This window comes from Primulina eburnea, chromosome 12 (genome assembly GCF_022965805.1).
Source record: "Primulina eburnea isolate SZY01 chromosome 12, ASM2296580v1, whole genome shotgun sequence".
In the NCBI taxonomy this organism is placed as follows: domain Eukaryota; kingdom Viridiplantae; phylum Streptophyta; class Magnoliopsida; order Lamiales; family Gesneriaceae; genus Primulina; species Primulina eburnea.
The window spans coordinates 590167-615791 of record NC_133112.1 but is presented as its reverse complement, the minus strand read 5'-3'; the positions used below and the strand labels follow the sequence as shown (position 1 = coordinate 615791).

The following is a 25625-nucleotide window of genomic DNA, read 5'->3' as shown; positions in this document are numbered from 1 at the left end:
TTTCATAATATCAACCAAATAATGTCAAAATTCCTAACTTCCTTAACTCGCGCATATATGTAATTATGCACTGTATTACGAAGAAAATATTTTCAAATATCCATATAATATATATTAATTGATATTTAAAACTTGGAAAATTCATATCTGAATATTGCTCTCCACGTTTTGTTTTCTACACCAGCCGTGGAATCCAATGGTGCCTATGCTTAGCCGGGCAGCCGGTGGCGGAGGTTGGGAGTTGCTTTCCTCCACACACCAATCATCCCTTAAATTTGCTAACCCAATCCCGCCTCTCTTCTGTAAACACCGCCGCAATTTCTCTGTTTCCCGCCCCCTCAAGCCCCTGACCCTCGCTCATGCCGCCGAGTCTTCTAGCAGCAGTGCCGCCTCTAAACCGGCTTCCTCTGCCACCATTCCTGCAAACGATGAAGGCCCTAGCTCTATCTCTCTCGTGGGCCAGGAAAATGTCCCACTTGAAGGTGTAATTCTGTTCGAGAAGCCAAATTCTTCTTCTCTTCTTGCTATATGGGGGTACGTGGATGTTGATGTTTTTTCTTTTCTCGCTTTGCGTCCGTTTTTTTTTTTTGCTTCTTTTTGATGAAATTGTATTGGGAAATTTCTAGTCTTGTGACTCTTTTAGCTGGGGGTGATGTCGCGGCGTTGCTTTTGTTCTCTGCAATCGGGAGATTTAGTCATGGATTCTCCGTTTTCGATTTCGAGACCTTCAAAACCGCGGATCCTTTCATTGCTGGTTAGTTAATTTCATCAGCTATGGCAGTAGGTGTTTGTTTGGAGGAAGCTATATACGCACATGCAATTAGAGAAACGAGTTTTAGAAAAATTTGGCCTTTCTTTTTTATGATGATAGGGTGGTTTTTGAGTGCTTATTTTCTCGGCGGATACGCGGAGGATGGCCGAGGAAAGAATGGTTTGTTTAAGGCTGTTTTTGCAGCTGCCAAGTCATGGGCAGTTGGCGTACCGGTATGTATGCTCGTGCCTTTCATGTGGTTTCCAATTTTGTTTCCTCCTCTGCACGGAATAAGCAAATCAATTTGATTTCTTGCTTGCAATTATAAGATTTGTGACGATCTGTTTCCTACTTTTTCGCCTTCTCCATGGAGTGTTTTTTGTATTTGGGAGTTCTGACTTCTGGTATGATGGTTTGTGGGAAGATAATATATGTGATCAAGCCTTGACCGGAGTACGTTGTTCTGATGAGAAGTTTAGATGGCCCTTCATATTATTTACAAATGATCACACTTTGTATAACTAATTATGGGTGCTTAACATGCTAAGGTAAAAGATTATGTTTTAATTAGTTATATAATAATTGGACTAATTTTTTGTATAAATTTCTAGACCCGCAGGTTGTTTGAATTCAGTGCAATGGAGAAAAAAACTATGTTAGAGAAAATAGATACCATTTTTCGGTTAAAATGTTGGAAAGATGCTAAAATTTTGAATGCACAAGAAAGATGATATACAAAATCTTTGTGAGTCATTCTTTTAATTTGAGGCTGTTTTTGGAAATGAATTCGGTATGATCACTTCTCATGCTCGACATGTGGAGAAAGATGGCCTGTAGTATTTTAGCAGACAGTATAAAGAATGCAAAATGTTGGCAGTTTTCTGTATTAGGTCAACAGAAAAAGTTTGTGAACTGGGGTAGAACATTGAGTTCTTGTGAGTTCATGTTATTTTATTTTGGGGATGGAAATGTTTATTGTGTGTAATATAGATGAAGAATTGAGATTGTAGTACATTGGAAAATTTCAATGCTTCTATAATCACAATGGTCATTGAAACATTCTTTAGGATATGTTAAGGTTCAGTCTGTTTCTTCGAGGGTCAACTGTACTTCATAAATAACTGTAGTCTGCTATCTTCGGGAACTTAATGAATTCTTGATGCTATTGAGTTAGACCGGTGTAAATATATTTTGGGTGAATCTGATTCAACAGTTAGATGCATGCGAAGATCATGTCGTGCATGGGAATGCCTTTTTATTGTCTCATTTCCAAGTTATTTGTCAACAGTTTAGACTGTGGTGATATCGAGACTAATTTTATTAGGAGTAGATCCTGGTTGAATGATTGGAATGCAACAGGCAAACCATTGGCAAAATGAGTTTCTTGTACCCCGATTTAAGTCTAGCAAGGGCTTTAGCTAAGTGAACTTCTGTAATTTTGACCATGTAAATAAGCATGATGTACTGATCTAATCTCCTTATCATAATATCGATGAAAACAATTATTTAGAGTAGTTTGCTATCATTTTAGGGGTAGCACTAAATTCTGGAAAGTTGTAGAGTTTATTTTGCATAGTAGTCAAATGAATGGGTTCTTTTGGTTATATTTATTCGCTCCAAAAATCAGGTACATCAATTTGTTCGAATCAAAACTGATTCTAATTCTCAAGTCACTCTTACTCAAACCAAGCACCAAGCACATAACGGACTTTTCCATTATACCTTTTGAATTCATTATTCTTTTTGTATTCCGAGTCTTGTTTATTTTTCCATTGAACGGTATAGATGATTCTACTTGAACAATGGGATTATCCTTTTGAATATTATTATTCTGGATAGTTTCTTGTTTTTTTATGTTTACTATATAGCTGTTCCAAAGTATTGTACTGGTTATTCATCATTTTGACACAAAACTTATTATTGAATATTTGGAGAACAATTTAGCAACTATGTCCCTTCACCTAATCTTGTGCGCGTGGCAGTATTCATAAAATTATATTTGCATTTAACTTGATCTCCTCATTCACTGCAGCTGGGATTAATCATTCGGGCAGCCACTATAGGCCACACACCACCAACCAATTTCATTTTAGTCACCATGGGCAGCACTGCTGTATTACTGATTGGATGGCGAACACTGTTATTTAGCATTTTCCCTGCTAACAATGGCAAGAAAGATGATGCATACAAGCGCGGCAATGCTTTTGAATTGTTTGAGGTACATGAGCCATTTGACCTCATAAGAAGCTGCACAAGTCACTGCATCAGATATTCTTTGCTCTTCAGTTTTTAAATTCTTGTTAAGTGTGTGTGAGATAAGGAATTTTGGTTTATATATTGGAGCTAGAATTAAACTCTTGACAATAATGAACTTTAAAAGTTTACTCCATGGATGCAAATTTTGTGGAGTCGATTTCACAGGCATTTGAGACCATTTATATATGTATGACCTTAAGATCATGTCACTGCGTGTTCTTCCTGATGGAGACTGTTTGATATTTGCAGCTTCTTACGTCGTTGGTGAGAAGATGGTGACAATTGCGGCGATTTTGTCGAGGACCTTTGTTTTTCTTTGAAGGTGATGGATGGTAAAACATGTAAAACCTTTCGTTGATGGTTGAAAGTATATGTCATCTCCTCGGCTATTATTCTTGTGGAATCATCTACGTGAAAATGGGGAAGATAGCTTTTGTTAATATAGTTTTATTTCTGGCAAAAAAATATGATAATAATCCTTCTCTATGATCCCCCATCAAACTCGGAAACATATTTCCAATTCCAAGAATTACTTAAGAATTTATGATCGATATTTTTTTTTTGGAAATGAAATGGCCGATTTTGAGACAATGGTTCTCTATCAAGCTACATACCAAATTACAAATGAATTTTGTTACAAAAATTACTTTACATCTTTCGATGTCACCAGAAAACCATAGTTGTACATGCATGACGACACTAATCAGCATATATATAGCTATCCAAATTGAATGGTTTGAACTACTCCGTATGTATCTATACATATGAACTAACGATAATAATAATAATAATATCATTGATTGATTCGTAAATTTGACATTTGGTAAAAATGTCAGATAAAATCCAAAGTTTGACTGCTAGCCTACCTTTTTTTATTGATTCATCACATCATATAGCTACGTAGCTGGTGTATGTATTTATTAATGTATACACTATACATCACAATATGTATCCCCCCCACTAAGTCAAAGCTCTATCTTTGTAAAGATAATGGTAATAAATATGATTGACGTCAATCGTGACATTCTATACTCTAATTTTTTTAATAAATTACTTCATTTTTTAAATGAAATAAAATAAAATTTGTGAATTTGATCTTTCGGGTGCAGGTAGCATATTCCGACAAGAAAATTACATGATATTTATATGCACCGGAGGCCGAAGAAGAGAGCAAAAATCGAAGGACGATATATCTTTGAAATATTGATGAGATGGGACCATACCGGAAGAAATATGCCAGAATTAATAGTTAGAAGCTTTAAAGATGGAAAAGTACTGTTTGGTTTTCTTTACCAAATGTTAGCTATCTTCACTTTTCCAGGTAAGCCATGACATGTTAGCTCCATAAATCTCCAAACACACCATTGTAAGTAAAGAAATCTCGTAGTCTCTCATCCATTTTTAGCCAAAGGAAAATTAGACTGGGGAGAAATTAATGAATTATTTTCGGGTTATTGCATCAGCACACATTTCAATTTCGAAAAATGTAACAGGCAGCTGCTGCAGACTTTAAATAAACAACAGCACTGCTCCACCTAACTTTATCGAATTTATTTTACGAGCCATGTCCACCTAAAATTGTTTGTTTTGAGTATTATATAGAGACAATTCAATTTCTTTGTTTTTAAAGGAATTTTTTTCATTAAAGTTGTCACATTCCAACTGTCAGAATATTTAACAAAGTATTTCGATTTCTTTTTAATATTCAAGGATGACATTAGTCATTTTTGTGTTTTAAAATCACATTATATCATAGTTTCTCTGATAATCATGAAGACATTATATTTTATTATCTTACATTTTAAAGGTTATCCCAAATTTATTATTACATAAAAACTAACACAACTATAGTTTGTTGATTTGAAAAATTATACATGTAAGTTAAATATCTATACTATACTATATTATTATATAGTGAAAGTTAGAATACTTAGAGTAACTAAATTTAAGACATATATATATATATATATATAGTTTTTGGGATGGATAAAACGACAGAGTAATCTCATATTAATCCCATTTTTAGAGTTGTGATGAGATATTATGATATCTTAGGTTGTTACTCAATTTGTGAGCAATTCAACTTATCTGATCTGTGAGAGAGAGAGAGGAATCTAAGATGATTGCGACCATACGATATGGCTTAGATTGTGACATATCATTCTTTGGTTGAGAGAGGGAATGAAAAATAGGATATATATATATATATATATATACGTTCTTCATACATATACCAAATACAATAATACATCTGGCAGACGGGAAAATGATCCCCTGATATTTACTAATCAATGTAATTTTTTCTTAAAAAAAGTTAAGTTAAAATCTTTTAAATCTCTTCTTATTCTTTATGTTGAAGGAATGTATTTAATTTATGGAGGGATTTGAAAAGTGGATTGGAAATGGAGCACATAGTTGTATGGATTTCAAATACATGATCAGAATCATTAATGTATCATTTAAATTTGAAATTCATGGGATCCAAAAAATCAAATGGATCTGAAATTCATCTTATTTTTTGGTATATAGTAGATTTTGATGTAAGAATGGGATATTCCGCTTGTTTCTTTAATTAATTTTCTATGTAAAAATAAATAAAATGACAGTACGTAAATTCAGAACTGGGATCCAATGTTCCAGGCTAAAGGGTGGGGCGGTTCATTACAAAATAGAAACAAGCAGGGCGCAGCGGGTCTCCATCCCTGTCCTTTTCACTTTCATGTAGAAACACTATAAAATTTAAAGACCAGCAGCTCCCCATGTATATTCTCATTATATTCAACTTAATTATTTTTTCGATTATTCTGCGATTTCTTAAATAATAATGAGATTATGGACGTAAATTTTCATTATTTGTCTCAAATTTTCTGGAGAAAAACCAAGATATTTAAAGGAATATCTTTTACAGTTTAAATGCAAATTTAGTAGCTTTAGATACGGCATGCAACAATGATTTGCATAACCCAATAATTTGGTAAGACAGCATTGCATTTCTGTGTTAAAATTGGTGGATTCACTCATCATTGCCACATAATAATAATAATAATCGAAAAATGGGAAAAAGTGTTGGTACTCCATCCATCCGCTCTTGCTTTCTTTTCCCTCCCAAAAACTTTATTTCATTAAAGATTCAAACCAAATCATTTACATTTGAAAATCTGTCTCCAAATAATTAAAACTTTCATGCACTTTGCATGCAAATAACCCACACGCACGGGTATGTGAATTTATATTTTGAAAGCATAATGAATTATAACCTCAATATGGTACTGTCCTAATTAGAAATCAATCATCATAATTACATCCTCAAACTTACAACTCTTGACCAACATTAATGTATTCAAAGAATCTCTAAAGTCCATCTCTAATTATATATTCATGTACTGAACAATTAATAATTTGCAAAAGGATTTAATTTCCTATTGGCAAAGTGATGCATCGGAAATTAATATAATTAACTTATTACGTGAAGAAAAAGGATTATATGTTATTATCTCTAAAGGCATTATGATTTTATTGGGGCCTTCGATAATCACTTAGAGAATAAAAACAGACCCACCTCTACTTTCTGTCTCTAAGCAGGTGTTGACTAATACACCACTCCTTCTGAAAAAATAAATTTAATTACTAATCATTCTGAGATACTAAGTTTAGATTAGAAGCAGATCTGCTTAAATATGACAGATTATTATTATTAGATTTTAATATTAGTAAATAACATCCATTTGTCTCTATAAATTTTTCGAATTTGTATAACATAAGCTAGAGGTATATCTATTTTTTAGATTTTTCTATGTAATTCAAGTCATTAATTTGGAGCATGGAAAGTTGAAGTAGCCTCGTACAAACGACAATATGTTAAAATAAACTATATATATATATATATATATATATATATATATATATATATATATATATATATGCGTGTGTATGTATTATTATGGTACAGAAAAGAAAAGGCTGTAGAGCATGAAGTGACTGAATGGGCAGGCAGATCTACAGATCCTGTCCGTCAAATCTAGCCACTGTAATTAATTTTATAAAAAGTAAAAATGTCCTTTTATTTTACCATTTCTGAACATCCTTTCATCCCATTGGCCCTTTAAACCACTAGATTCACCATAACAATTACACATTGACAAAATTACGTTAGGAGATTTTTTTTATTGAAAATTCTTGCATATTTATTTTGTTTCTGAAAAAAAATTATTGCATATTCTATTATTATATACATAAACTTATAAATGCTTTATTACCCGAAATATTATTAAAAAAAAAACTAAAGGTTACAGTACATTTCAAATTTCAAATTTTATTTGTTTAGTCGTCAAAAGGATGGGATAAAATAATAAAAGAAAAAACACACCGAAGAATAATTTAAGATAAAAATAAATATCGACATAATTTTGAAAATTTTAAAAATGTTTTTAATAAATATTTCCTTGCGTTTATGAGTTTTAAAATAAGTATTTTAAGAAAGATATTAGCTCATCATTAATAATTGAGAAAAGAAAAGGAAATTCAACAACAAACAGAAACTTAAAGGACAGAAATGAAAGATTCAGTAACATATATAAAACTGTACTAAAAGATCCAATGTTGGATTAAGATACATACCAAAGGAAGTTTAAGATTTTATTTCAAGTAAGCTTAAGATTTTAATAAGATTTTTTTTTTAAAGTAGCGAGAGTGTATTAATTCTTCGTTAGAAGATACCACATTGCTTTTGGAGTATGCATATATAAATATGTACACAGATCCCCATAGATTGCAGAGAGGAATGCTACCCATTTCCCAGCATATGTTGCTTGCTCAACTTCATTCCTTTTGTTTAGTTTAAAGGGACCGGTTTCTTATATTCGTGGATTGGTAAAAAAAATAAAAAATTTCTTGCTAAATCTTTTGGGCTTCTCTCTTGTTTTCTCTTCGTCTCCATGTTTTTTTGGTTTAACCAGAAGATTATTGAAATGATTGCTCTATGTTCACCCAATGATTGACTCCTTGTCTTCAAGAACTGGAAAAAAAATAGCGTGCGTGGAAAGTCGAAGATGAAGCCCTTGAACAACGACAGCAATGGCAGCAATAATAACTGGTTGGGATTTTCTCTGTCACCACACATGAGAATGGAGGCTAACAATACCTCTAATGAGGTTGCAGCAGCAAGCTTCTGTCTTTCTTCTTCTCACCTCAACAATTCTGCACTGTGTTATGGTGTAGCTGAAAATGGTATCTTTCACTCCCCCCTGTCAGTAATGCCACTCAAATCTGATGGCTCTCTTTGCATTATGGAAGCTCTTTCTAAATCACAATCTGGAGGTCAGTTTTTAGATTTTATGTCTAGTTTGAGATTTAGTTTTCAGCTTAAATGGCTACTTTGTAGTGATTCATGGGTTTTCTCTCTTCTTTTGTGTTGTCTGGTGTAGCTATGGTGCCTCATTCTTCTCCAAAACTTGAAAACTTCTTGGGAGGCGCAACGATGGCTAATCATCAATATGTCTCCACCGCTTCTCCTCAAAGGGATGCCATGGTTTTAAGCCTAGACAGCGCATTTTACAATCAGGAATCTTATAGACAGCAAAATCACTTCTATTCTGTCCTTAACTGCAATCCCATGTACCAAACAACTGAGGAACAGCCCAATATGTCCGAGGATGAAATCCCATGTTTGAAAACATGGATGGATCAAAATCAAGTGCTTGAGAATCAGGTCAATAGCAGCAATAATAATGATATGGTTAATGATAGAGTTGTGATGGGATGTGGAGATTTACAATCCTTAACTCTATCCATGAGTCCTGGTTCTCAGTCAAGCTGTGTTACTGCTTCAAGGCACATTTCACCAGCTGAAACTAATGAGGGTGTAACCATGGAAACTAAGAAGAGAGGGCTTGAGAAAGTACCTCAGAAGCAAACAGTTCACAGGAAATCTATTGACACATTTGGACAAAGAACTTCACAGTACCGAGGAGTGACAAGGTGAGTGTGTTTCTTTCTTTGACCTCGCGGTATCATGATGACAGTATTAGTAGTTATTTCTGCCTTTTTTTAATGTGAAAAGTTTTTAAGATTTGGTAGTATTTCTTGCATTTCTTCAACTTCTATATTCATTTTTTTGTTTCTTCCTCCTCTCCTCTCCCTCCATTCCCCACCTCCTCTATTTTCAAGTTTTGGTTTGTTTCTATCGATTTTGGGTATTATTAAGTGTAGTCTCTAGTTGATTTGCAATATTTTTTGCCATTATATGATTATGCCCAAAGGCATAGGTGGACAGGCCGATATGAAGCTCACTTGTGGGATAACACTTGTAAGAAAGAGGGGCAAACGAGAAAAGGAAGGCAAGGTACTTACCAAGACAAGAAACCAATGGACTTTTCCGCTGATTTTATGAAACCGATGAATTTAGATTTCTTACATTCGCTTCATTTTAAAGTTCTAACCCCTTTTATATTTGGTCTCTTTTTGTTCTGCCTATGCTGCTTCCATCAAATTGCGTAATCTCAGTTTATCTCGGTAAGAATATCTTCTTATTGCAAGATAAAAAAATCATTGGTTTAATGTGAGGATTCTGTATAGATATATTGAATTCATAATTTGCTATTGATAATGAATATTTAGGAGGATATGATATGGAAGAGAAAGCTGCAAGAGCTTATGATCTTGCTGCTCTTAAGTATTGGGGTGCTTCAACCCACATCAACTTTCCGGTATGTTTCGATTTGTACTTCAGTTATATGATACGTACGTCTCCAGAGTTTAGTTATGTTATTGCTGTTGTCACAGTTGGAAAACTACCATCATGAACTCGAGGAAATGAAAAACATGACTCGGCAGGAGTACGTCGCTCACTTGAGAAGGTGAATTCTTTGATGACTTTGTAAGGCTCGCTCCTCGAGTTTGGTCGCTATAAAATTATCTCTTATATCACTTTCAGGAGAAGTAGTGGATTTTCAAGAGGTGCTTCTATGTACAGAGGCGTCACAAGGTTGATTCCGATTCTATTTTCACTTATATTATATTGCTCAATGACTATCTGTGCATATTGAAAGCCTTGATGTAAAGTAAAGTAAAAATATTGCGTTTTATATCTCATCTTTATATTTTTGAGGATTATGTAGATGAAGTTAAGGTTTGTGTTTGCCGACAGGCATCATCAGCATGGCAGATGGCAAGCGAGGATTGGTCGAGTAGCCGGAAACAAGGACCTCTATCTTGGAACTTTCAGTAAGTTTCGATGAATGAAGTTTTTTGTGTTCGATATTTTCACATTTTCTGGCAGTTAAATTTTTTTATTTTGGCATGATTTTATTCCAGTTCTTGTCTGTAAGCCGGAAATATGTATGAACATTGTTTGTACTACTAGATTCCGGCATTATTCACGGCCTATTGGACTCGGTTTTATGTCTTTATTTGCTTTCATGCTTCTCCTTTATCGGTGTATGCTTTTATAAGGCTGACCTTACAGCAACTTTGACTCTGAGTGACTGGTTTGAGTGGGACTATAACTTTTCTTAAGGCTGTTTGTATGAGACAAAATGGTAAAGATGATAAAATGGTCTGTCTTTATGTGATTTCTTGATTATTATTTGAGTTTTGAGTGAAGAAAAAATTTGAATTTGCTCAATCTGTTATGCAGGTACTCAAGAGGAAGCTGCTGAAGCTTATGACATTGCTGCGATTAAATTCCGTGGCTCAAATGCTGTAACTAACTTTGATATATCTCGGTACGACGTGGAGAAAATTATGGCAAGCAACACATTGCCTACTGGAGAGATAGCAAGGCGAAACAAGGACAGGGAGCCTAATGTAGAGGTGCCGGCCATTGAGTACAACCCAGTCGTTCCCGGGAACGCTGAATGTGCCCAAGTCAAAAGTATCGGAAATGTCCCTGATTGGAAAATCGTGCTGCACAATCAAGAAAATCCAACAACACAACCGAATAACGTGAGAACCATGAACATTGGGAACTATCAAAATTCTCCTTTCTCGGTCGGTCTGCATGATCTGATAGGCATTGACACGAGCCAAACGATGGGGGATGAGTCGAGCACTCATGTGATTCAACACTTTTCGAATCCATCTTCTCTGGTTACGAGTCTTAGCAGCTCGAGGGAGGCCAGCCCTGACAAAAAACGAACCCCTATCATGTTTGCAAGTCTGGGTTCAACCAATATCAATTCTTGGATCCCTACTGCACAGCTGAGGCATGTGCCACTCACTATGGCTCAGTTGCCTGTTTTTGCGTCTTGGGATGATGCATGAATGTAATGGTCTGGACGATGAGGATGGGATGGCGAAAAAGAAAAGATGAAAATGGAATTTGGTTGCTTTTTGTGTAAGGGAGACAAGGTGGAGCCAGTTATGTGTTTGTGAATTTAAGTGTTTGGAAACTTTTCCAAACTTAAAAAAAAAAATGCTTTTTGCTAATGGGATCAAGATTTTGCGAAATGGAGGGAATGTTTAATATGATTATAAGGGAATTTTCATGATTATTTGTTTTGTAAGTGAATCAGCTTTAATTTCTCTTTTTTCTACATGGCCAAGTACAAAAAAACCAGCTCATGTTCGGGCAATAACGAAAGAAAAAGCTCAATGCTTTGACCAAAATATCAAGATTTCACATGTTCGTCAATTTACATGACAAAATCATTTCCATAATCACTTTTTATCACAGGAGTGGACCTGCATATGAATGCTGTTGGATAAATTTCATGTGTATTATTGACAAAATAAAATAAAATCAAAAACATTATCTCTTTCTTATAAAAAATTATATCCTACTTGGCTTTACCAAAAGGCAAGGGACATTCCCTCCCATAATTCAAAAAGGAGTGGGAAGGAGATTCTTTGATTAGAGGGGATTTTAGTCGGCACGCTTTTGAATTTATAGGGGATATTATGTTAAGATATTGATTCCACTTGCTGCTATGTTGGACTTTTAAAGCAAAATTATGTCCTCATATGCCTCTTTATCATCCTATTATCTCAAATATATCACATTTATTGCCACGCTAATTAATTTTAAAAAAATTAAACAAAAATATATTTTCAACCTTCTATTAATAATAGTTCAAAATAGGATGAAAATAAACGAGCCAAAGAAACTTGTTTCTTTCTTTTTTTTAAAAAAATTATTAATTACAACTTTTGGGTGGGGTTTCTATTTTTCTTTTATATGGAGAGAAAGAAGCTGTCGACAAACTTGTGTTGGTGTGCATATATTTCAATCATATATGTATATATATATATATATATATATATATATGAGGCGACAAGGAGGAAATAATGCCACAAAATATGGTAAAATGACGACACATAAAGTTAATATTAGGTTCGTGCTTTCTTCCTGAATAAATATTATTGGTCAGCAGGCGATTCCCCTAGTTTTTTTTAATTTTTATTTTATTTTAAGTACGATCTCCATCTAAAAGTCAATAATATACCAAAAACATGGAGTGAAATTAGTGTTCCAAAAATTACATGTACTAATGTTCATTTATTTCCAATTGAGAGACTATACTTTCAATTATAATAAGACGACTGTCTTTTGATAGGGACCCAATATGAATCAGGGGGCCTATCTATGTAAATGCAAGTTTTTTTTTTTTTTTTAATAAATACGAAAGTGAAACTGAAGAGAAATATAATTTTTAACTATATCGCACAATAAACTTTTTTAACCACAATTGTAAGTGGTTTCTTTCATTTGTTAAAATTCTATATTTGTATCACACACATACATATTTTGTTCTGTTAACTAAATATCGAAAAGAGATAATCATATATTCATTTACATTAGTTATTCATTATTATATTACAAAAACCAGTCAAAAAATTTAGAGTTTGAGTCGAATATTGTGATAGTAAATAAGGTTTAATGGGCGAATTTTTTTTAATTTATTAAGTGGCACCCTTCAGGCATTTTTGGGTCAAAAAGGATTACAGTTCAGCTGGAAATTTCGATAGAAAAAAGCTAAAGTGTAGTTGTTCAATCATGTATGGAAATCACAAACATGTGATTCGAAATTCTTCAAACTTTATTATTAGTCAAGATTCATGATTACGATTGCCAATTTACATATATGTTGCTTACAGTTGGACTTTGTAAAAAATAAAATTTGATTTTACGTAACGATAAATGGACATCCAATCCAATCCAATCCAATCCAATCCAATCCAATTATTTTATATGACGAGACAAACTTAGGTAACTTCATTTATTTTGACAGCTCTATCAAATGTTAGATAGAAAGAATAATAAAAATATAAAAGCATATGTGTGAAGTGGACCTCCTCCGATGAGTTCCATTTAAAGAGTTAAAAAAATTTTCATAGATTATGCAATTTAGTAGGAAAGCATAGTATGCCGAATGCGATGGTCACATGTCCTAGTAATATTATTGACATGAACTAAACAATAAAATGTAATGCCCCACGAAAATGAAATGAGAGATTAAATTTTCAAATAATAAGGTGAAAAATGTCCCCTCACAGGGGACTTGTTTCCTAACATGAAACTATCCCACATTAATCTCCAAAAATCGATGGTCCCTATTTTTTAATGCAGTCCCAGCCCAACAGATGCACTCAGCTTGGCCCATCACACGATGAGTCTATATCTCAGATAAACCAACACAAACAACAAATTTCTATACTACAACTTGTGTCTCACGAGGTAATATAATAATAATTGTAATAATTTCGTAAAAATAATAATTTGTGTTTTTTTGAAAATATAATAATAACTTTAGTTATATTGTTTTGGAAAAAAAAAAATATTTAGTCGACCCATGAAAGATGGTCCAGCTTTTGCAGTGATTTTTATCAAATAGGTGTGTGGCCCATCGTAATTAGTGAGCATTCATTTGCAGAACCACCGCAGAGGACAGTCCACCCATCACTTAAATTCCGTTTTTCCTCTCATAATATTTAATAAAATAATACTTTGGAATTATTTATAAATTTATATTTCACCAATAAAGCCTTGCGAACATCAACTTTCGTAAAAAAAAATAATACTATCTATCCATCAGTCATCTACAGACGGCCTTAAATGGGAAATGATAGCTTCAGTTTCAAGATCAGAACTTAGTGCTATGTATGTTGCTTGCTTTTTAAGATGAGTTTAATCTGGTCCGAGTTCGTTCGGATTCTTCCTTAGCCGTCGAAACAATGACCCCACCACCCCTCCCCCCTCCCCTTGTTCTATTTTACATCCATAAGAAATTTTGTGTGCTGATTACTATTAATTTTTTTGAGTGTTTTCTTACACCAAACTTTTTTAGTTTTTCCTTTTTCATGAAAGTGAGACTGAGTTGCGTTGAAAATGTGCTTTACAGGCCAAATACAGTCAAAATTTCCATTTTTGATAAATAAAATGCGAGATTTGTTTATATAAACTAATAAATTTGAATAATATATATGCTTGCAGTCACATACTTCCTCCTAATTAAGCATTTGGACATATCATCTACGATGAAAATTTTTCTAAGGATTGAGTCCAAATTCTCTCGTTGGCCCATATTACAGCCCAGTAGGTTGTTAAATTGGCAATGGATCAAATGAAAATAATACATCCAACTCCAATTATAGAATTTCGACGAGACAGGCCTAACAGGAGAATTAAACTTGTTGTTTATTACATATATATTTGGATACAAGAAAACGAATTGAAAATCTATCAAGTTAGGTAGATTTATTTTCGGGCAGTTAAGAAACTAATCTTGGTCAGTTTTTTTTAAAAGCAAACTTGTTTTTCAAAATTTCCGATTATTTTTCAATGATGATCCATCTACCCAAAGGCAGGTCAATCCATCAAATTGTTCAATATGTACAACAAGAAGAAGGTGGACCTCAAGTTCACGATGAAGGTTATCTAAAGAATTGTTAGGTTGGTTGGCACTTAGAGAACTGAGTGTGTAACAGCAAGGACAAGTCTGTAAGAACAGTTGGCAAATTTGTCAGAGGGAAAAAAAAGTAAAAGATGTCAGTAAGCTTGTTATTCAAGTGAAGAACCTTATTTTATGATGATGTTAAATAATATATTAGATAAACGAGGACAATTTTACATTATGGGAGGAGGGGAAAAAGGGTTGGATTCTAAAATAATTTAATCTGCTAGAGTAGTTGGCACACTGGTTAGCTTTTCTTTTAAAATCATCACACATCTGTTTACTTGGGTGATAAAGACAAGCATTTATTTTAACTATCTATAAATTTGTATACTTTGATATATATGCATATGCTGCATTGTTTCTGCTATAATTTGTCAGGCCGGTGAAATTTGCTGTTTATTGGTTCTTTCTTTCTTTTTTTTTTTTGGGTGGAATTTAAGCTAATATTGATGCCCGAATGGCTAGCTGTATACCTCTGAAACTCTGTTCATATTCTGTTTGTTTATAGTTCGAGCGGAATTTGATCCCTTTTTATCGATTTTAGCCACCCACAATGAGAATATCACAAAAAGGGTCCCTGCAATTTTGCCTTTCTTCGATTCTTAGCCTACTTATAGGGTTGTTCAGTACTTCAGTTCCTAGTCAAAGTTTCTGGTCAAGCAGCAGCTTAAGCATAGTCCCATATTTTGTTAAGAGTTAGGACCCTTTGTAGTAACAAGCTCAATTCATATTTGGTGAATAGATTTAGTATTGGTTAGATTAAATTTTGAGTTAAGCGTTCAGTATATTTGTAATGCGATATATTTTATTTTATGTAATCAAAAGAGTGAATAAGGGAATCTGTTATCATAGTCTGATGAGCTGTTGCCCAGCCAATAGGCCCAATACCTTTAATTTTTCCATTTTCTATTTTAAGCTATGAAAGGTTCATACTTTCTGGTCTTGGGAGAATTATTTTTCCACATTAGAGTAGGATTAATGCTAGGTTTCAACAAAAAAATGACTTGGATAGCTGTGTAGATATCGTGCCTATTACTAAGATCTATATATATATATATATATATATATATATATATATATATATATATATATATATATATATTTAAACCTTTTCTCCGTGGCTTCAGAGTTCAGGATGCTGAAATCAGGGGTCTCTTTTGTTTGCTTTAACTTACCTCGCAGTACTATAAAGCTGACATTTTTATTTGTTCCTTGCTAAGTCCCGCAAGATTTTTCCAGCTGTTATTGGTCAAAATCAACCCACTTTAACTTTAGTTAATTTCCTTCCCAAAAAAGAAGATTTAGGGTTCCGAGTTCTTGGGTTTGTTTCTTGATAATGAGTTCTGAGGAAAATATGGATAGGGGTATGTTAATGGCTTCAAGTGAAGTAGACCCTTTTTATGGATCTAACTGGGATTCAATTATATCATTAAATCAAGGTGGGAATCTTGGAAATTCTTCATATTTTGCTCAAAATGAGTTTAACGATCCACATTACTCAGCTGTGCTAGAAAATCAGATTATGGCAAGAGCATCCCATCTGGTTCATTTCCCATCTGATTCTAATCTTGTTGATTTTGTGCCCAAGGCTCCCAACTTTGGAAGTGAATGCTTTTCAGAAATGGACAACTCATTTTGCGACATTCGCTCAAGTTTTGCTCAAAATGATGGAGTTATCACTCAGAGGGCTTCAAGAAATGGTGCAATTTCTCTGGATCACTGCCAAGATTCGGAACATAGGGTATTAGGAGATTCCTTAAATGGGAAGAAGAAAAGAAAAGTATCGTTTGGAGCTTCATTTAAGGTAATTAATCCAAGTGTTTTTTTCTTTAAATGTCTAATGTACCATGTAAGGAATTTACTTGAGATCATATTGGCTATTTTCATTTGATTTGTGTCATTTTTTCTGCAGAAAGCTGAAGAACGGTATTGTAAGGATCCCTCTGAGGATAATGAATCACCTCAAGAACATGACGAAATGAATCAAAAAGTCGATCAAAATTGCTACACAAATTTACGGGGCAAACAAGGCGTCGATCAAGCAAAGAATAATGATGTTGGTGCTGAACCTTCTAAAGAAAATTACCTTCATATGAGAGCTAAAAGGGGTCAGGCCACGAGTAGTCACAGTCTTGCAGAAAGGGTAATTTTTCAATTAACAAGTAGAATTATAAGAAAAATTTCTGTTAAATTTTGAAATGAAATCTGCAAGATAACTATGGTTTACAGGTTAGAAGGGAGAGGATTAGTGAGAGGATGAAATTGCTGCAAGAACTGGTTCCGGGATGCAACAAGGTAGCCGGCTTGTTTGGTTTAACTTTTGGTTAAATTTATCTTGCTCAATTTTATATTGAAATTTGTTAGTTTGAAATTCAAGATTACTGGGAAAGCAGTGATGCTTGATGAGATTATCAACTATGTCCAATCACTCCAGCATCAGGTTGAGGTATGTCTGATAGCTGTACGAAGCATTAATTAGAATTGATTTCTTTTTTTCTTGGGAAAATATAGAAGCTTCTTGTTCCTTCTCCCCCAAAATATATAGTTTGATCTGTTTTGTCATGTTATATTTTAGTATATCATGAAGATGAGTAAACATTGTGGTTGCAGTTTTTGTCGATGAAGCTAGCAACTGTAAATCCAGAACTGAATGTGGATGTAGACCAGATCTTATCAAAAAATGTGAGATATAACATACAATATCAACTCGGATTTGGTAGTATTTTTGTAATTTAGTAAACATATGGTTTTGTAACCATTTGTGTTCATTCACTCGTATTAGATGCTTAACTCGCAAGGTGGCATTGCAAAAACACATGGAATCAACCCCGGGTTGAGTCCATCTCATACTTTTCGAGGATTTTCACACGGAAACTTCAACGGACTCCCGGGCACCATTCAGCCGTTCTACCCCTTACCACAGGTAACACAAAGATCCCTCAGCTTATTTTGTATCGAATTGTCTTCAAAGGACTGATAAGATGTTTGCATCTCATGCAGACTCTATTTGACAATGAACTCCGAAGTATCCTTCAAACCGGATCCAGTTCCAATCCACCAGGGCAAAAAGGTACTCCCCTTGAACATATCTGTTTTAGTAATCTTTTTTTTAACTTCATCGTCTCCTTAACATGCTATCCTCCTTTTCAGAGGAGCTGTAGAATTTGTCAAAAGCTGGGAATTGATCGTTTCGCCTCAAACAAAATGTAGCCTGTATTGGAGATTGATTTTTTTTTTCTTCTCTCTAAGAAAATGCTGAGATATGGTTAAACTTATCTTGTTATTGTGGTGTGTCATAGGTTATGAGTCCTAACTCTGTGTTCTTCGAATTTTAGCAGAAGAAAATGACTGTTTAGATTCACCAAACCTTATTGTAAATGCGGATTGGATTGGGAATAGTGAAAGATGATTGATTTTGTTGTTGTATTCAGCTTTTATTACCATGATCCTATATCTGTTGTTTTGTTTTGTTTCAAATTGTATATATTAGCTCCATGTTCTCTTTTATTTCAAGCCCATTTTTACACAGCTCAATACCAGAGAACATTACATGTCCGTTTATTGAAATTTGCGTATCAAACACGAAATTGGGTCGGAATTGGAAATTTTTTTGATGTTGAACAAGTTCGGTTACTATAATATAGTATAGTGTATAGATAATAAGTATCTATGTTTTCTGAATATATAATATAGTATAGATATAATAAATAAATGAATCTCTGTTTTTGCGAACATATAGCATTAGAAATTTATAGAAAGCATTATAAAATTTAATATCTAAGTTATCCACTCGGGGTTGGATTACCTGTCTGTCCTGGATACAAAAATACGACCACCTACTGAGAAAACCCTTTCCATTACGAATTGGTATTGAAAATATAAACTTTTATACGGGCCTCCAACCTGTTGGGCCGTCACTAAATTTAATTCTACAACTTTTTTTTTTTTTTTTTATACAATTAGACCTGCGAAGATTATTATTATTAATCCTAATGTCTAGCCTCAGGTCCGATGCAAAGTTACTTTTTAGGTTAACTTAAGCATAACCCCACGTTGAAAGGATTATTAAAAAAAATTGGAAATAGTAGCCTGATTTAATGAAAATTATTAATTTAAATTTAAGTGGAAATATGAAAAATAATAATTAGATGATATAAAGAACGGTAATTGATCATTCAACACTCAACCTAAATCTCTAAACTACTGATTAAAGCTAAACCTATTAGCATAATGGTGAAATATTTTTTAAAAATTGTATAATTGTGCCCTTCACATGTTTTTAAAAGACAAATACTACTAAAAAAAAATCAATTAAACATTCCTCCATGTACCTTTTATTCAATTTTACATCACACAACTTTTCAATTTTTTACCCAAATAAAAATAAGCATCATCTCAAATCTCCATGTCTCATATTTATTCGTTAATTTTTTCACATGCAACGGTGTGTGATTTGTTACTATTATAGTTTTGACAAAAACTCGTTTGAGACGATCTTACTGGTCGTATTTTGTGAGACAGATCTTTTATTTGGTTCATCTATGAAAAAGTATTACGTTTTATACTAAGAGTATTATTTTTTATTGTGAATATCGATATGGTTGACACATTTCAAAGATAAAGATCCGTGAGACCGTCTCAATAGTTTAAGTTGTACATTGGGTTGTATGATTTGTATGACACAAAATCATTTCTTTTTATTTACTTCAACTGTTTCATTTCAAAATCCGTTATTATTGTATAATATTTTTATCAGTTTCGTTTTTGAAGATTTGAAATTTTATTACTATGATGTCGGGCACCACCAAGCCACCAACATTTGGTGAATTATGCGAATGATCATGGGGAGGCGTTCCAAAAAAAATTATAATTTATTAAAATTTCAACAGTCTTTGCTTTTGTAATTATTATGGTCAATTTATGCAATTTACAATCAATAATCTAATGCCAAAGCATAGAAAACACAATCGTGTTTTAGGTAGCCTAGCTAGTATGGGTGACATGTGTGGGCATGTTGTTTGTTCCGGACAAAATAAAAATAAAATTATCTCCCATGTTTCGAATCGACAGTCCAAAAAAAAAAAAATTAAAAAATTAAATCGTGTGACCATAGCACAAATGGAGCAACCCCACCACTAAACTTAGTAGTATTTTTATTTTTTTAAGCAAAAAATAAAATAAAATAGTAAGTTTTCATATGGAATATTTATTTATTTATTTATGTTTAAAAATTCAATTTGTAATTGAAAAAGAGTGAGTAAATATACAAAATACGTACATTACATGTCGAAAAGAGATTGCCGAGAGTGGCGTGCATGCATTGTTGAATGAAGAATTTAATGATCATACCCACAAAGAAGATAAGGACAGCTAGGCTCAATGAATGTTCACTCACTCTTGTCTTGAATCATAAAATTCTGAAAAATATATAATTATTTTATGAATATCGTCTTATCAAAATCATCAACAAAGTACGAGTTACGCTAATAAATGAGTAGTAAAATCAATATTTTAAATCAGTAAAGAACATTATTAGGTGGATACCCTTTCATTGATTTTTAACCAATTCTTCGTTCAAAGAGAATATACCAAATAGAACAAAAAAAGAATCCCATAAAATAAATGAAATTACAAGGAAAAAAAAGAAGGGAAAAGTAACATCTTATTTAGTAAGACCATTTTCCCTTTGTAGCCATCTTGAACTTGCCACGCAACATCTTGGTTCTTGGATCTGCTCGCGCTTTTTATTTACAAAAAAAAAAAAAAAATTTGAAAGACTCGATTTACACCTGCTCGCCTACCAAGTCTAGCCCGACAAGCAAGAACGACACGCCTTGGAATAGCAAGAAGTAAAAATGGATCCCTTGAGCAGACATTAAGCTTCTTACTGAAGCTGTTAACAAGAGAAAAGCCAAGGCCAACTCCTTGGTATATATCCTGTTGTGCTTCTTTTTCCTAATATCCCTCTCTTCTTGCTGCTTCATTTCCACCCTCATTTCATCTAGATTCGCCTCTGAGTTACCCCTTTGAGGGGTCGGCTGTCTATCGACCAATGATACCAGATCCCCCTCGGATGAACGGCCTGATTTTTTAGTGACGACCCATTCGTATGCGGATCCAAGTTGGAAGAGGCCGGAGATCATGGCATTGAACTTGGTTACGGACATCGTGTTCTCGAATAACAAGTAGGGGACGATGAAGGGGAAAGATTTGGGTGCCGGAAGTATATTGAGAAATGACATTGCTGCGGGAATGTAACAAACGACCCATGATGGAAGGGTCGCCTCGGGGATGAACATGGTCATTGGAAGAATGATGCAGAAAAGGGTGAACGAGTAAAACGGGAGTACGAGTTTTCTTAGCAAGAAGAAGAGAAAGATGATGTTGGCCTTCTTCCAAATGCTAATCTGCACATACCAAATTTGGAAACACAACCAATTAGCATCAATAGTACACGTTATATGTTTTGGTCTTTAAGAAAAATCATAAAGAAGAAAGCCCCTCCTAAGATTCTGCACAAACCTTTGAACGGATTATGGTCGGAAAACAGAGACGGAACAACTGCATCGGCCCTGAATGCCATCTGTGCTGCTGCTTCCGATATGCTTCATAAGATTCGGGCAACTCACACTGGCACTGAAAATTTCGATAAATCATCGTTAATTAACCTGGTTCGCAAACAGCTTAAATACATTAAAATCAAGAATTTCATGACGGACTAGTTTACTCCGAAGGAAAAATAAACTACAAGGATCAGAAAGCCAAAAAATCATATCATTCTCGCATTGAGATATACCTCAACATCATTGAGGAAAATGAATTTCCAACCATGAAGGTGGGCTCGTACTGCAATGTCCATATCTTCAACAGTGGTTCTCTCCAACCAACCGCCGGATTCTTCCAACGCCTTTATCCTCCACACCCCAGCAGTTCCATTAAACCCGAAAAAGTTGAGAAAAACTCCATTAACCTGCTGCTCCACTTCGAAATGAAATGCTAAATTAATGAGCTGCAACCTTGTTAATAGATTCTCATCCTTGTTCACAAAGGACCACCTGGCCTGTACCAATCCTAGTTCCTCATTATCCTACAATCCAAATAGTAACCACATGTTTATTTTGGCTCAGCTACAATTAACACGACACTTTTATCTGTCAAGTTTTTATGCATATGTTATCCCAAACTGTAATCAGTAACGATCAAAATAACTGCCACATTCATGAAATTAGGATGATAAAACAGGTTCTGCCATGTTGAACAAGGGAAATTCTAGATCACACATTCAGTTAATACAACAATTCCCAAGCAATTATGCAAAGTAAAAATACCTTAAAATGAGGTATTGTTCTTTTCAGAAAATCCGGGTAAGGCTGAAAATCAGCATCAAATATGGCGACGAATTCGTAATCTTTAACATAGCTACAACCCATGGCAGATTTAAGATTGCCAGCCTTATATCCATCCCTGATGACTCTATGCCTGTATATGATGTTGGCACCATTCTGCTGCCATTTATGTACTTCTTCTTTGATCAAAGACTGGGTCGTCGGATCATCCGAATCGTCCAAGATTTGAATCAGCATTCTCCATTTTGGCCAGTCCAAATTACACACGGCAGCAATAGATTGCTGGTAAACCTATCACAATGCAAAACCCAACAATAACGAGTTACTAAACCAATCAAGAAATGAGGAATTCGACCAATAATTGATCCTTTTTTGCTTTAAAATCAATGTGTCACCTCTTTTTCATTGCACATTGGTATCTGAACCAAGACCATGGGGAAATAGCCACCCCCATCACCAGACTCTAGATCAACAAGTTCTTTTTTGGCGACTGGTTTGAGGTTCTTGAATTTGATCCAGAAGCAACACAAACACAGAATTAGCCTGTCCACGCTTTGGATAAGGAAGAGAATTATACATATATTGATCAAGAGCTGAAGCGGTGGAGCAAGATACTCGACTCTGATCAGAAGCCACGTCGAATAAATCGAATCAAACACACCCTTCACGGTTGAAGGATTTGCTAGCGTGTAAAGATACTGCAATTGGAGATCTGGAGCTCCAAAATGCCACCCTTTGAAATAAGCAGATATTTCAAACCCGAGCAGGATTAAAGAAAAACAAAGGAAGACTTTAATGCAGGTAAAAAATCTTGACTTGACGGCAGGGTTTTCTGCCACCGACGTGTCGGTGGAGTCGGTCCTTCCATCGGCGAGGCGGCGGCGTACGATGGAGGCGAGGGAGAAAAATGCAGCGGCGATGGAAGTGAGACAGCCGGCGGCTTTGTGGGCTTTGAGGAGAAGAACCCAAGTGAGCTGCTTGGCGTTCCTGTTACGGCCGCCCTTTGGAACGGTGCCGGTCGGGTACATGAAGTCTTCTTCCGAGGGTGATTCTAGCTCCACCATTGACCAATTATTTGGGTTCTCCATCTTCACAACTACAGGGGTCCCCCTGTGAGTTTCCTTTGCCCACCAATACAAGGATGGGGTCATCATATAAAAACAAGTTCTTGAAAACCCAGAAGAGGAAATAAGCCGAAATGACGAAAAATAAATGACTCGGTGAGTCTTCTTCAAGCTAAATGGTGAAAATCCAGGCGGGGAATTGCTCAAGAAACACCTAAAGATACAATCTTGAATGGCTTTCAAGGTATTGGAAGGGGCGTTAACGAGGAAAATGCCGAAGAAACACCAAAAGTTAGAAACATAGGAGCCTTTCTTCAGGGGTTTCTGATTAATGCAAACACTGAATCACCAAGAGAAGTCCAGAAAAAAAAAGAGGGAAGAGGTGCGGCAGTAGAGACAGTGAATGCTACAAAAACTTCATTCCGGATGACATTAAGATATAGAATAATGGAGGAGGTGAAGAGAAGCAACAATGGACGCGTGTTAAGGTGATAGAAAAATAGAAATCACAGATATAATACAGCACAAATATCGGGAATTCAATGCTATACTATATAGTATTGCTGTATACAATATTATATTCATACATATTCGGTGATATGAAGAAGAAGGAAGAATGGGGGAAGGCTAATGCTGGTATGAAAGGTACCAAAGTCCCTTATTTTCATTATTGCAATTCATTTACAGCTTGCAAGTGATGATAATAATTCGGCATTTTTTGAAAAATATGTAAGCATAAAACTGTAGCTAAATATTTTTGACCATATTGCTACACAGATTAGCAAGTTGCCAGGTTGGTTCGTTTCTTTGCTTTTCTACTCGTGAAAAGTTAGAAGAAAAAGGGTAACAGCTCAACACGTATTTGATTTTGAATCTACTTTGGAAAATCAAAATCAGACAGAAATATAAAATCATAACCACCCGAATCACAACTTTCAAAAGAATAAAAAGGAAATTCCATATTTCATTTTTCCCTTTTTAATTTTTGGAAAATATGGTGATTGAAATAATAAAAATTAGGCCAATGGTATGGGAGGATTTTTAGCCAAAGAAAACAGATAATTCAATAACGTATGGAAAAATAAACAAAAAAATGGACAAATACTAAAAAGACCAATCAACGTCGTGTGGAAATTCAATTGGAATGCAAAAAAGGGTATGAGATCATTATTATTATTTACAAATTAAAATTTTAATTGAATATGTTGTTGCCTTTTGGATTGAATACAAATAAACTTCTATTACAATATTATGTATAATAATAAATTAAAATTAGTAAATAGAAATCATCACTTAAGTTTAAGAGGTAAACGAATATCATTAATATGCATGAGGTGATTGAAATTTCAAATCTCCTTCCTTTTTCTACTGTAAAAATAAATGCGGCTTATAATCAATCAAAGCCGTGTTTTAAGATGTCTGAAAATCATGCATGCGACTTGGCAATGTAAAAACAAACTTGAAAAACAAAATAGTCATTCGATTTGTTCCGAATGATTAGCGCCGTGTAATGACATCATGCTGTTGATTAGAACATGGATTCAGCCCTCACTTTTAATTAGTTTACAATTACAATTTATTTGCATTTAATATGTTTTTTTAATTAAATAAATACATCACAATTTTAACTGTCAATTGAATTATCCTTCGCAACACACACGATTTGTAATGGTTTCCCAAACTCATCAAAAAATATAATCCAAGAGCACTTTTTTTTAAACAAAAAACTAAAGTAATTATATATTTTGAACATTAAAATATATTATACACGTACATGCAAGTATATATTTATATATTATATTACGCACAAATAATGTCCACTAGTATATATAATATTTCATGTGAATATAAACGAGAGAAAATTATAACCAATGGATTTATTGTGTGTGTGCGTTTTTTTTAAAAAAATAGATCTCCTTTATATATGTATTAAAAATTTAAAATAAATAAGAGATGCTTATGTTTCTAAACAAAACAAGCAATACGCCCTTTGTAAAAAGCAATTTGGATTTAGCTGATCCATAAATTCACAAATTCATGTGGTTTATATATGATTGATTGTTGATAGATACAGCTTCCTTTACAACAAGTTATCTTCGAGTTAACAAGAAAAGCTTGTTTGCTTTTAGCTATAGAAGGCATAATTTGCATCAAAGGTGCTCCAGTAATTTAAACAAATTTAGGCGTGCCGATTGATATAGTTTTGAAGTCAATAATATGATTAGATAATCAGGAAGGAAGTAATAATAAAAAGTATATGTCTGATTACCATTTATTTATTCCGATATACACTTAGTTTAAGCCAAAAGAAAGATTC

At 34.0% G+C, this 25625-nt stretch overlaps 4 protein-coding genes across 6 annotated transcripts; 3 read left to right on the top strand and 1 right to left on the bottom strand.

Moving 5' to 3' along the window:
• Positions 1-131: 131 nt before the first annotated feature.
• Positions 132-3447, top strand: LOC140808224 (uncharacterized). Its single transcript, XM_073165294.1, has 5 exons — positions 132-534; positions 627-754; positions 872-984; positions 2784-2969; positions 3257-3447. The coding sequence occupies exons 1-5, from the start codon at positions 197-199 to the stop codon at positions 3284-3286; spliced, it is 795 nt and encodes a 264-aa protein (XP_073021395.1). The 5' UTR covers positions 132-196; the 3' UTR covers positions 3287-3447.
• Positions 3448-7700: 4253 nt separating this feature from the next.
• On the top strand, positions 7701-11292 carry LOC140807515 (AP2-like ethylene-responsive transcription factor ANT). The gene is made up of 9 exons (XM_073164385.1): positions 7701-8323; positions 8431-8983; positions 9265-9347; positions 9509-9517; positions 9623-9711; positions 9788-9861; positions 9939-9989; positions 10152-10228; positions 10641-11292. Exons 1-9 carry the CDS (start codon positions 8056-8058, stop codon positions 11264-11266), a joined length of 1830 nt encoding a protein of 609 aa, XP_073020486.1. The 5' UTR covers positions 7701-8055; the 3' UTR covers positions 11267-11292.
• Positions 11293-15978: 4686 nt separating this feature from the next.
• On the top strand, positions 15979-18324 carry LOC140808147 (transcription factor bHLH74). Of its 3 annotated transcripts, none has more exons than XM_073165183.1 (9): positions 15979-16337; positions 16518-16702; positions 16811-17041; positions 17128-17193; positions 17276-17344; positions 17509-17580; positions 17681-17821; positions 17899-17968; positions 18049-18324. In XM_073165183.1, exons 1-9 carry the CDS (start codon positions 16235-16237, stop codon positions 18057-18059), a joined length of 948 nt encoding a protein of 315 aa, XP_073021284.1. In that variant the 5' UTR covers positions 15979-16234; the 3' UTR covers positions 18060-18324. The 3 variants fall into 3 exon arrangements, with proteins under 3 accessions (XP_073021284.1, XP_073021285.1, XP_073021283.1); XM_073165184.1 differs by having other exon boundaries at positions 15980-16262; XM_073165182.1 differs by having other exon boundaries at positions 15980-16702.
• Positions 18325-20407: 2083 nt separating this feature from the next.
• LOC140807169 (probable xyloglucan glycosyltransferase 12) lies at positions 20408-24024 on the bottom strand. The gene is made up of 5 exons (XM_073163894.1): positions 22640-24024; positions 22227-22535; positions 21695-21985; positions 21421-21534; positions 20408-21305 (listed from the first exon to the last, which is right to left on the bottom strand). The coding sequence occupies exons 1-5, from the start codon at positions 23396-23398 to the stop codon at positions 20682-20684; spliced, it is 2097 nt and encodes a 698-aa protein (XP_073019995.1). The 5' UTR covers positions 23399-24024; the 3' UTR covers positions 20408-20681.
• Positions 24025-25625: the final 1601 nt, after the last annotated feature.

Bases quoted from the DNA above. Each gene is read 5' to 3' on its own strand.
- LOC140808224 (XM_073165294.1), top strand. From the start codon at position 197: ATGGTGCCTATGCTTAGCCGGGCAGCCGGTGGCGGAGGTTGGGAGTTG. The intron at 535-626 runs GTACGTGGATGT...GGAAATTTCTAG, and splicing joins TCTCTTCTTGCTATATGGGG to TCTTGTGACTCTTTTAGCTG. The intron at 985-2,783 runs GTATGTATGCTC...CATTCACTGCAG, and splicing joins CATGGGCAGTTGGCGTACCG to CTGGGATTAATCATTCGGGC.
- LOC140807515 (XM_073164385.1), top strand. From the start codon at position 8,056: ATGAAGCCCTTGAACAACGACAGCAATGGCAGCAATAATAACTGGTTG. The intron at 8,324-8,430 runs GTCAGTTTTTAG...TGTCTGGTGTAG, and splicing joins TTCTAAATCACAATCTGGAG to CTATGGTGCCTCATTCTTCT. The intron at 8,984-9,264 runs GTGAGTGTGTTT...TTATGCCCAAAG, and splicing joins CAGTACCGAGGAGTGACAAG to GCATAGGTGGACAGGCCGAT.
- LOC140808147 (XM_073165182.1), top strand. From the start codon at position 16,235: ATGAGTTCTGAGGAAAATATGGATAGGGGTATGTTAATGGCTTCAAGT. The intron at 17,042-17,127 runs GTAATTTTTCAA...TATGGTTTACAG, and splicing joins GTCACAGTCTTGCAGAAAGG to GTTAGAAGGGAGAGGATTAG. The intron at 17,822-17,898 runs GTAACACAAAGA...CATCTCATGCAG, and splicing joins CGTTCTACCCCTTACCACAG to ACTCTATTTGACAATGAACT.
- LOC140807169 (XM_073163894.1), bottom strand. From the start codon at position 23,398: ATGATGACCCCATCCTTGTATTGGTGGGCAAAGGAAACTCACAGGGGG. The intron at 22,536-22,639 runs GTGACACATTGA...GCATTGTGATAG, and splicing joins CAATGTGCAATGAAAAAGAG to GTTTACCAGCAATCTATTGC. The intron at 21,986-22,226 runs GTATTTTTACTT...TTTGGATTGTAG, and splicing joins GAACAATACCTCATTTTAAG to GATAATGAGGAACTAGGATT.